The 12649-nt window shown below is 33.1% G+C and overlaps 1 protein-coding gene across 1 annotated transcript in view; it reads right to left on the bottom strand.

Annotated features, from left to right (window-relative positions):
• Positions 1-219: 219 nt before the first annotated feature.
• LOC117106778 (rho GTPase-activating protein 15-like) overlaps positions 220-12649 on the bottom strand; it is a gene marked incomplete at its 5' end in the record, with an annotated part of 49860 nt that continues 37430 nt past the window's right edge. Inside the window, 9 exon segments of the mRNA XM_033248219.1 lie at positions 220-3743; positions 4051-4156; positions 4280-4414; positions 4568-4747; positions 4989-5081; positions 5176-5275; positions 5513-5611; positions 5952-6059; positions 8037-8234. Coding sequence (XP_033104110.1) covers positions 3575-3743; positions 4051-4156; positions 4280-4414; positions 4568-4747; positions 4989-5081; positions 5176-5275; positions 5513-5611; positions 5952-6059; positions 8037-8234 — 1188 coding nt within the window. The 3' untranslated portion in view covers positions 220-3574.

Here is a 12649-nt window from a genome sequence, read left to right on the forward strand (position 1 = left end):
TTTCATTTGGCAGCATTTTCCAGGTGCACTCAAAATTTTTATGGAAAATAATGTTAAAAGTCCTTGAAAATTATCCTTGGACATGCAGCCATCAAGATGTAGATACTTGACAAATTACATTTGAAGTACAATTGCAATATTAACATTTTCAGTATGTTTTTTAAAAAATTATTAAACTGTATACTTGATGCAAAGTAAAGAATTCTTTGATTCAATTTATTTGTATTGCTGTTATATCTTTATTCAGAAAAACTAAAAAATGCTCTATAAGGTGTCAATGACCCAAAACTGAAAATCATAAGCTTTCAAACATTCAACCATAAAGTATTCGCAATTCGGAGCATGTATTTATACAGACAGACTTCACCAAATAAAAACCATTACAGAAAGATGATAAATACAAAAATATGTAATATTTTCTATTTGCAATTTAATTATTGATTTTTTTAAAGGTGTAAATTTAATTATTGTTGAACCTAGTATCTTGTTCACACACTAATTGTATTCAGACACTCAACATTATTTTGTTTATGCAGCAAAGATTCTTCGAGTCAATCGTAAAATCCAATGATGTTATAAACACTTTTACCTGCATAAATATTCTGTGAACTATTGACCACCTATTATGCCTGCATCACATCTCTAAACTATTTATTGATTATCTGTTAACATAAAGTAGGTATAAAGCGGTGTAAAAGCAGTCAAGTTTTTTAGGAAATGTTTGGGTGTGGCCCACAGTTTTTAATTGAAAATTCACTTTGGCCCTGCTACCCATTTGTATGCAAACCCCTGTTAAAATTAACTAAATTGCCCAGTTTTTTTCTATGAGATTTCCTCAATCTGCTGGTATTGGAAATTGTCAGACTCATTCACGCAAACCCAGATACAGCCACCCGTTCAATCACTTATTAACACACTTGCAAGCATCTGTGAACGTCTTTTAACGCACATCCTACCATCTGCTTTCGTACTAAATCAAAGTTGCATAATTATTAATGTTTTTGGTACAACTACTCAATTGGACTAAAGGAATTATTATTATTTGTATTACTGGTTCATTTACGAAATATAGTATAATGTTTAACAATGACCCGAGTATCCCCTAAAACTGATCATTGTTAGCCTTAATATTCTATATCATACAATTACAGTACCAGATTTGGCTGTGTGTAAGTCCACTAGTCATTTTCTAGTCCAAAGGTTGGATTAATTGACAGTTACAACCACCATTAGTTATGTTTATAAATATAGATTTTAGGTATATAATAAAAATAAGGTTATGAAAGAAAATAGTTTTCTTTAAATGCCAAAAAAATTCCATTTAAAAAGAGTATGTAATGTTTGTTGATATGGTAATAAACAAAGTCTAAAAAAAATAATTCCCCATGACATAGTGGATGACAAAAGAAATTTGTAAAATAATTCCCTACAAACATATAGATCAGTGCTAGATTTAGAATTTAATAGGGAGCAAACATCTACGTATTATACAAGTTTTGAAGATTGAAATGAGGACCGCCCTCTGTAGGGTTTATCTTCATGTCAATAAATATTTGAACAATTTTTATAAAATATTTCATGATCATTCCTTATTTTAGGATTGACTGCCTCATAAAGATTTATCTAGTAAATTGACCCATTAAAAAAATAAAATCCTACAATACACTAATAATATAATCAAATATAATATAAAGTGTAAAAATAATTAGAAAAATATTGTTTGAAACTGTTCCACAAGTATTCCCACATCATACAACTTATAATATACATTTACAAGCTTATATAACTTTTCCTTTCAAACCTAACATATACAATTTAATTCAAATGGCATCTTTTGCAAATCACTGAATGAAAAAAATAGTTGAGTTTGCTATTAATACAAAATAACTTCTTGATATTTATACATTAAATCTAAGTACAAATACAAATACACGAGTAATGTCTTCTTTCTTGATTAATATGCACAGTAACGTTAATAAGTTGCAATGTCTACAAAACATGTATTTTACATAGCTATGAACTAATACTTTGAAAGACTTAGTATGAAACTGAAGAAAATTAGTAATAGGTACTTTACATATGTGCAGTGAAAGCACAATTCTAAACATAAATAAATGTCTAAAATGTTTACGTAAATAATGGTCTACTATTCAAAGCTTTGCATAATAAATTAGTAATGTAATTACTTATTTGTAAATGATATAAGTGGAAAGGATGTATTCAGTATTATCCTTGTTATCACAGCAGCATATCTGCCATTAAACTATAGACAATGTTGATTGGCATTATTGAAATACAGTGCACCCTCCAAATCCAGACCCCTCCAATTCAAAACCATCATTTCAAAGACCAAAATAAAACTCGTCAATCTTTTAACACAAGCTTTACCCTCTCAAGTGGATACTCAACCTTCACATCACCCAAATTTCAGGTCCAACAGTGGTCTTGAGTTGGAGGCGAACTATAATTACCATGTTATTTAATTTTAATTGTTTAATATACAAAAAATTACAAATCAAAATTGTCTTAAAATAATGTGTTAGCAATTAAACATTTATTTATCATTGTTTATTTGCCTTCAGCAGACATTAATAATAAAAAAACTTATCCTAAAACGCTCACATTTAACCAAGGTATGTTACAAGCCACTGGATTGATTGAAAGAATGCAGCATTTGTTAAGTAACACTATTTCTGAGGCAAGTTATTTCTGGCAAATCTGTTCCAAAATTTACCTCCAAAATATTAAACTGTCTTCCCTAATTGTTTAGCCTCTTGAGTCACTTCAAATACTAACATGCCATAAAAATTAATCATTTTTAAAAAACATAATCAAAAATATGATATTTCATCTAAAAAAGTTAATTACATAATTATATAATTGAAATTGGATTGTCTAATTGACTTTTAAATTTAATCAAACTTTTAAATATTTCACTAAAATATTTGTCATTTCATACCTCCTACTATATCATACAATATCTATAATTATCTTGTACAGTTCTATTTGCTAATTATATAAAAATGTACTAGTGATAGTCTTTGTTTTACAGTTAGTCATAGTAAAGTAAATCTTACTGTTTTAAATATTAACTGAATAGCTGATTGGGGTGAATCCATAACAAACCAACTCTTACCCAGTGTTTGCACAAACAACTCTAAATAGTACATCATCATATTTTTTAATGCTTAAAAATTCTGTTCACTTGCAATTTAAAAACAATACAATAACTGATCCAGTATAGAATTACCTTTCAATCCTTTATCATCAATAATACTATAAATAACCCTAAAGTTGATATTTTCATTAATGCTAACTTAATTGATGTAATGATCATCAAAGGTACTTGTTTATCATCATGACAGGCTGGTCATTGATTGGTATGATATGATCATCAATGATAGTTCAACATAGTCAGTCTTTATAAAAAGACTGATTACAACAATTGATACCAATTATCCCTGTGCACTTACACATATGTTGCCAAGATAAAAAGATGAATGGAAAAAAGCACCACTAAAAGGAGAAAAATACCTAAAATATGGAAAGATCACCAAAAATAATGTTTGTGATTTCAAAATATATTTTTCATTTCGAGGAGAAGAAATTCAATAACTTGATTTTGGTAGACAAGATTTAAGGCAACACTGCCTGTCTCTTCTTGCGGCCACATCAACGTCGGTCCAAAAACAATTGCCAGATTATGTTCTTGCATACGATTTTCTTCTGCCCTCTGTGCAACTCTGCAAGTAGTATTTAAAACAATAGATTTATAATATGAACTCAACAACATCAATCCAAATGCACAAAATTACAGAAGTAAAACTGACAACTTGACAAAGTTTGTCAACATCAATGGTTGTTTTTACAGATTTAAATTTTGGTGAGTCGAGTGGTACAATTTTTGCACCCCCCAGATGGGAACCCCCCTGTAGAGGGTTATCCTGATGCTATGGTTCATTTCAGCCACTGTCGTTGTGGAATGATGATTGAGCAATTACCTCAATATTAAAATTAAATAAATTTTTAATAACTTGATTAAAATTCTACCTGAGCAAGTGTTGTAACAGCATCTTCAGAGTTGAATAATTACAAGACGGCAACCTTTTTACCAATTCTCGGAACATTTTTATTTTTGCTTGTCTGTCAGGCGCTTCTATAAAAAAAAATTGATGAATACAAGAAAAAACAAATGAAAATCAGAAAAAAAATCAAAAAATTTATAATGTTTTTACATAATTACTATCATGAAATTAAAAAGAATTTAAGAGAAACTTACTGAGAGCTGACATGTATCTTTGGTACATATTACTGGGGATTAGTGGATCCGGAAGTTCACGGAAAAACAGTTTCAATGCTCCCGTCAACACATGGATGTCATCCCATGGAGGCTTGTCCAAGTTCACTTCACGTTCTAAAAAGCACACAAAACATCATAATCATATAATAATTAAGTTTATTCCTCAAAACAATATTAATAATAAAATAAATGGTTCTTGCTTTTATTTTGTAATTGTATTAACAATCAAATGTTGGCCGAGATAAAATAAAAAACTCAATCTCTTACCTAGATCAACTTCGCACCGCAATTTTTGTACCATTGATAAATTTGCACTGACACGGTATATACCATCAACACTGAGTCCCTTCTTGTCTATCGTTGCAATGCATATTTCAACAAATTTAGGAACAACTGTGCCTTCTTTCTCACATAACTTATCAAGTCTCTTGCCAAAGACATTTTCCTCTGTTCATAAGATAATTCACAAACCAAGCATATATTAATATATTATTATTATTATTATTAATATTACTAATTATTATTTCTATTATTAAAAAGATTACCAGTAACAACATAAACTTAAAAAATAATATAAGTATGCATATCATTAAAAATGACAGTTAACATTCATATAAGATAAACATAACAAATGCATTATTAATAATAAAGCAAGAAATAAGACAAAACCAATAAAATCTTTAGCTACCTTTAAGAATTCCTTTGATTTCTAAATCCCTCTTTGTCGGTCTCCTTACTATAAATGGTAACAATTTACTCCGTATTTTCTTCTTGTCGGTATCTGTTGAAACAATCAATAACAGTGCAATGAAAGTGAGCATTTTGTAAAATATTGATTATTGCATCACATCACTTTCAGGTGTGGTATTGCTTACTTTGTTTCCTAGACGCTCTTGGATTAAGAGTTGGAATGTCGTTGTCCTCATCAGAAACACTATGTTTGCCCTTTCTGTCTGGCCTGTGACCGGGAGGTGACTGTAGAGAAAAATCACCAAAAACAGATATAGATATTAGTTTTAAGTAATAAACAATACAAATGGGTCAAGAATAAAGAGTAAAAAAAAAAAAACTCTAGGAAAATGAAACTTAATAATAAAAATTGTTTACATTTGCTTTCTGTTGGTTTAACAGAAAGAAACTAAAAGCATTCTTTAGACAAATCTAATCTATATTTCAAATCAAATGACAATTCAGTTGACTATCTTCACTCACCAGTTTACTAATCTTCTCAATAATTGTCTCATACCATGCATCAGTTTCCTGTGATTTATCCGAGTGTAAGACCATTTCTACTCCCGTGTTAGATATTAGCTATAAAGCAAGAAAAATAAAAGAAATGACAATTACACAAATTGCATTAGGTAGCTCTCAGCTGTAAGGCCTACCCTCAGCTATGTTCTGCTAGGATTTGCTTCAGCTGATTGAGTTTCTGACCTATGACCTAAACACAGTTTAAAGATGCTATGCTTAGCTCAACTTTGGAAGTTGGGATTTATACAAATTTTTAAATATTTTAACATACATTGATTTTGGTTTGAAATGACAAGCTTTTTCTAATGACAAAAGAGTTGCTACTTGCATGTTGAGAAGCAAAGTGTCCAAAATTATGATAAGTTTTATTAATATTACTAATAAAGCCAATACTACTTACATGAAATGCATTTTTACCCTTAGGTCTGAAGTCCTTTTCTGCTACTTTTACTGTTGCTTCATTAAGTTCAATACTGCTTTCTGGACGACCCAGGCTCCCACCCCGTCCCTGTAAAGAGAATTAGTGTATACCTGTCATATCACCTACAACAGATGTACAGTTTATCACTAAGGTTAATATAAAGTGGTATGTCAAACCATTAACTTTGGGGCAAAAATTAATGCTTAAGGGAATTGGTGGTGAGAAGCCTGTTTTTTAAAGGATGGTGAAGTCCTCTACGTGCTATTATCCAACACTTAACCAACCCTGACCAGGACTCAAAGCTGGGTCTCCTACTTCATCTGCAAACACCTTAACAAAACTGGACATTTGCCAAAATTTTACCTTTTTTCACTTTTGCAAATTCCTTTTCTCTAGCATTTATAATTTATGCATTTATATAGCATTACCACAAAATACTTCAGAATTTATTTCAATAATTTGTGAATATTAAGTCACCATATGAGTTGAGGAAATGACGAGTTTATGTCAACTACTTTGGGCATGCATATACCCTTGCTTGCATGTACCCTTGCTTGCATATACCTTTGCTTGTCATTCTTATTCATCGAAACTTTTACTACATATATTTTTAGGTGACTGTGTGGTGCTATGGGGCTTTATTCTATCCTTCAAGGAGACTCCCAGGGTGGGGTGATGGTTATGGGATAGCACACAATCCATTTAGGGCCTGATTAGTATAAAGGGTCTAGTGTGCTTCCTAGAAAGAATGTCCATGCTAACCCACCAAATGTGTACACATTTTACCGTACTTTTCCCGATATTGTAGACCTAGTAACGGCTCTTCATATTTTAAGTATTAACTTTAATAGGGACTTTTAGATTGTGTGGACGTGGACCTAGTTCATGTCGACTAGTCATGCGTGTCAACGTAGTCAACTACACCTGTTGACTACAAATGAAAACCTTTTAGATTTCAGTCGACATATAGCGTGCGCTAGGCAACCTTATTAAGCAGCTGTTTCATGGTGAACCTTCATCGACTTCGCGAAATTGTCGTCTTTGCATATTCTACAGGTGTCTTGGACGATGAGGAATTCATGTTTTTATACAATACAAATAAACCCAAAAATGCCGAATTGAGGTACCGAGATTATCAGAAATTTGATCTAGACAAGTACAACAATGATGAATGTAATGCATACTTCAGGGCGCATCCGGTGCGTCAACTGCGATGATGCAGATAGTTAACAGGCCTCCCCGGCCGGCTGCGCTCGCTGCGGTGCAAGTTTGCATTGCATGCACACTGGCGTAAGCACGCTCATGAACTTCCACAGCCTTTTTTGTGTTTACGAAGGCAGTAGAAATTACATAACTGTCTGTGCATTAAAAAGCAAATAATACAGATTAATTCAACACAAGTTAGAAACTTCCCCCAGACTCTGTCTGCCTCAGTTGGACGAACTTAGTGAAGGCAGCGTTGCCGCTATATTTTCATCTTCCATCTTTAAACTTCACAAGCGAGCACGGCGTCCTAGATTTAGGACAACGGGAAAAACGAGGTGAACACGTTCTCGATTTTGGTAGTGGACGAGGGAGACGACGTAACGCATGCGCAGTGCCTTAAAATGACCTCATCACGTAGCAGTCCACTATGTCGACGTGCAAATCTAAAAGTCCCTATTGAAACATTTTAAGACAATTTATCAATAATTTACTATCATTTTTTTAACCATATTTATAGAGAGTGACCCTTCCAGCCTATCCTAGGCCAGCAGATATTTAGGGGCCCTCTTCAATAAATGAAATAACTTGATGCTCTTATCAATGAAGCCACATTATGTGGATTAGAAGTGGAGTTTTCAGTCTTCAGAAAAATTCCGGCTGTTACAGGAATTGAACCCAGGACCCTGAACTTAGAAGGCAAGCATCCTAATCACTAAGCTATTCAACTCCACTATCATGTATTTAGACTGATGTCAATAGATTCACCACCATAACATGTTGTTTAATAATTAATTGTGTTTCGTTACTCTTAATGTTCAATTAGTAATTACCAAATCGCACTAATAAACATAAACCAACCTCAAACATTTGTTGATCCTTATAAATAACTATCGATGAATGTGTGAGTACAACGTACACCTTGGACCATTTGTTTCTGGTTTTACGGTGATCCTTCAACCTTAAGCAGTACAGATGGCCAGTTTTATCAGCTAGTGTTGGTGGTGAGTCTTCCTCCACCCTACGGTCGATGTCATACGCTGAAAAACTTGTTGGAAGCTACAAGCAAATACAGGTGGTTATAGGTTAATAACAATTTTCCTCAGTAGCATAATAATATTTTATCAAGAGATTTCTGTTGTCTACTTCACCATGTGCTCGGGACATATGCAACTACTTACACATGCTTCCTCTATATTCTCAATCTTAAACATTGTGTAGAATAGTGACTAGCCTGGGTTCCAGGCCCTAATAAATAATAAGGGACTTGTGGCAAGTCTAGATAATGACCTATGGTAGGTCTAGTGGTAGCCAGATCTGGCTTCAGAATTCGCCCAACTGGGACCGTAAGCTGTCTAATTTTCCAATGAACACCTGTTTAAGTTAAGGTAATCTACTGCTCAAAGTCAGTAAATGTCTGTTAATACCATGTCAGATTTTTATCAAAGGAGGCCTACTACACAAAAAATGCCATTATAAGATATGATATATAGTAAATTTGAAACTGTATTTAGCAAAAGTTGTAATTGAGGACAAACAATTGTACTGAAAACAATTAACTGTATTAAATCATTCTGTTTATAATAATTAAAAATATGTAATATACAAGAACTATGAGTAGAATAAAGAATCCCAATAATAATAATAATAATAATAATAATAATACAGTAATAATAAAATACTTTATTTAAACACAGAGACACTTGAATCACCCATGGTGTTTTTCATCAAGGCCATGCAAGGCCACACATAATAAGAAACAAAATTATTGAAAACATAATGAATTAAAGAAAATAACAAAAACACAGTACCTTTAACTACCAGTGAAACTATCCCCCGCCGGACACCAACCCGGTATTTGTAGTTTCGGGGATGAGAGTGAATGAAACCAGAAGTTATTAAAATATGGAATGAACATATAATGTTTTAGTTAAGAAACACAGAATGAACGCGACAGAAAAAATCAGTATGTCAGAGGTTAGTTAAGAAAACAAGCCAATGCTTCACTAAATATGAAATATCATTTTACTATTATTACTACTAAATGATTTTATGTTATAGAACATGTATTTACACATTTAAATTCAAACTCCTTAAAAATAACTAACTTCAGTAACGATGGACATTACAACAATACAAATAAACATTGTTGACAATCTGCATAATAAAATACATTAAACTAGAAATTGCAAATTGCAAGTGAAGTGCTGTGAAGTACAACTGCATAAAATGTTCTTCGAACAAAATTATTTATGCGAGTCAAGTGAAAATAATGAATAATAAAAATATAACAAATAATATGAGCATGACCCATTGTCTATATTAGAACAGCGTTGGTACTGTGTACTAGAGTTTTGCTGCAGTGACATCTCTCTGCTGGCGACTTGCTGCTGCTGGCGATGACTCGCTGCTGGCGAATCGATCTGCGCATGTGTATAAAATGGTATTTATTTCCGAAAACACTATGACAGTCTACAACAAGCGTCGCCTAAATGTAATAATTAGCACGTTGAAATAGGCTAGTAAATAAGTTTAACTGGGTTCGTAAATAATATTGGCCTCAAAATATTGTGGCTGAGACATGAGCCGATTAAACGTAGAATTAGGAAACCTAGAAATATAGTAAAAATGTTGAATAGTACTCCAGCGTCGCAACATGCTGACGTTGGTACGAGTAGGTTAGTCTACAAACGTCGCCTAAAGCAATTGATTTTACCCGGCAGAACGAAAGAAGGAAACTCTGCTTTTCAGTTGTCTTAGGCGATTGTTTTTTTGACAAACAATGGCCTTTCAGAGGTCAAATTGCTGTCAAGAATATGAATTGGCTGCTTCGCAGCAAATACAAACAAAAAAATAATTATAAAAATTAGGGTTTCCTTTGTCAGATAAAAGAAAAAAACAAAAACAAACAAAATTAAAGGAAAATAGAGAACACCCCCACCCTGTCTCTTATACACATCTAGATGTGTATAAGAAATAGAGAACACCCCCACCCCCACCCACCCCAAAACAATCTGAAGAATGAACTGACTGGATAACACTACGGACAACCTTTGGAACATTATGCTTCAGGCCTGCCAATGCTTTAAAAAGTCATAATGTAATCTGTAATGGTTATTATATTACTGTATATAAGAAATTCCACAAAACTTCCAGTGATTGGTCAGGAGTGTTTTTTCAGCATATGGCAGCACCTCTAACTGCTTAAAAATAGTATCCTCTAGGCGTGGGTTTCAGGGGTGGCCAGGCGAGCCCCGGTCCCCTCATTTGAAAAGTTAAAAAAAAAATAATAAAAGAAAAAGAAAAGGAGGTTATTTTCTAGAAAACTAAAATTTGTGGGCGCATACCCCCGGACCCCCTAGGGTTGTGTTATCTCGATCGGCCCCGCATGCTAACATTTCTCTTGAAATAATATAGAAAGGAAAACACTGACTATCTTCGAACAAACAACAAAGCAACCTCCCAGTCAGCTCCCTCTACAACTTCTCACTTTAAAGTGATTAAAACCACATTTTCCCCTGTTACTATTTCACTCATCATACTTATAATTTCATTTCTTTGCATCTACCTGCATCTGCCACCTAATCACTCAGTCTGGCCAGCTTAGGCCTATTCCTGTTGGGCCTAGTATTTTGCCAAGCCTATTGCCAAGAGCATGCAGTAGCCCTATAGCCTTGGGGTATTCTAATTTTGGCACTGGTTCGAGATCTTCCTTGCTCACGGTTCAGTTGGTAGAAACCTTCTTGAATGAGCACTTACAACCTAAGAGGCTTAGTGTACAAAATAAAGAACTCAGTTCATCTTTTGGAAGAATAGTGGGTCACTCCAATACGTCAGTTAAAATCTGCAATGATAAAGGTAACTTTTACCTGAAGACCAGAGACTCTCATTGTGCAAAGAATCTGTACTAATGAATGCACAAAAATGAAATTGATTTCATCAGCAAACAAATTGCTATGATATTCACAGTTTCAAAAGATCTATAATAAAAAGAAGTACACAAATTTATCACCGGATGCCACTTTTATATCTTATAGAACCTAAACACGTCAAAAGGTAAAGTAATTGGGATGAATACTTTTGTATGAGATTAAGACAGTGAAAAATCAGTCCTCATTGTTACGATAAATTACTATAATATTGTACAAGTTGATCACGAAACTGTAGGAGTGCTCCATGCAGCTGTTCAGTTGTCCATGGTCAGGTTAAGTATTATAGCATTTCCTTATACATACACGGAAATTTGGGAAATTTATCATCATTACGGAAATAGTAGATTAACATGTGAAAATTTTTACTACAGGTATTTCTGAAAAAAACACTTTTTTGCAAATTCAAAATCCAAAGTTATTATGACTTTCTCTCTTGCTGCCATGCCTACGAAAATTTGCAGGAAAATATGAAAAATTCTGATATTTTTACAATTTGAGCCTTGTGTCCAAGGTATCGAACAAATTATCCATGACAGTGTAGTAGTCCATGGTAAGCTGATACTGCACAAGGCTGAGTTGTCCGTTACTAACGTCAAGGTATACCAACTATAACATTAAAGAATACATACCAGTAAGTCTAGGTCGTCAAACTCATCTCCTATAGAATCTAAATTATCATGGATCACACTCAAGCACCGTTGTCTGAAATCCTGGCTGTAATAATCCTCTTCATCTTCCTTATGTTCTTGTGATACCATAATGCTTGGTTTCTCTTCATTTATCTCCATTTTGAGGTAAATATCCACAGTATAATGGTATTGAATACCAGGAAGTATTTTAAACAATAAGTGATAGAGATAGCACAAGCACAATACAGTAATGTGCTTTGCTTCTAGTTTCATAATGGAAACCAAAAAAATTAAAGTCACCCAATGTTTGATCTTTTCATCAATGTGCAAAACAGGAAACCGAGATTTAATATCAACTTATTATCAAAACAAACTGATATGTGGTTTTGTAAATAGAAAACTTCAAAAATGCTATCACAATTAGTGTTGAATTATTAATACATAATCATTTTAAAGGTAAATGCTGATTACTAGAAAATACAGTAAAATAACCTGTTTAGGCCTATTGGACATCAATAATAAAACATGTCATTATATATGAATAAGATACCTTTTAAGAGTTTTCATATTTTCCAAGGAGCTCTAAGCAAGATTGTGGTGCTCTAACTGTCTCTTATACACATCTAGATGTGTATAAGAGACAGATATACATACCAGTAAGTCTAGGTCGTCAAACTCATCTCCTATAGAATCTAAATTATCATGGATCACACTCAAGCACCGTTGTCTGAAATCCTGGCTGTAATAATCCTCTTCATCTTCCTTATGTTCTTGTGATACCATAATGCTTGGTTTCTCTTCATTTATCTCCATTTTGAGGTAAATATCCACAGTATAATGGTATTGAATACCAGGAAGTATTTTAAACAATAAGTGATAGAGATAGCACAAGCACAATACAGTAATGTGCTTT

This window comes from Anneissia japonica, unplaced genomic scaffold (genome assembly GCF_011630105.1).
Source record: "Anneissia japonica isolate Jap-2015-1 unplaced genomic scaffold, ASM1163010v1 scaffold2471_len1564793_cov202, whole genome shotgun sequence".
In the NCBI taxonomy this organism is placed as follows: domain Eukaryota; kingdom Metazoa; phylum Echinodermata; class Crinoidea; order Comatulida; family Comatulidae; genus Anneissia; species Anneissia japonica.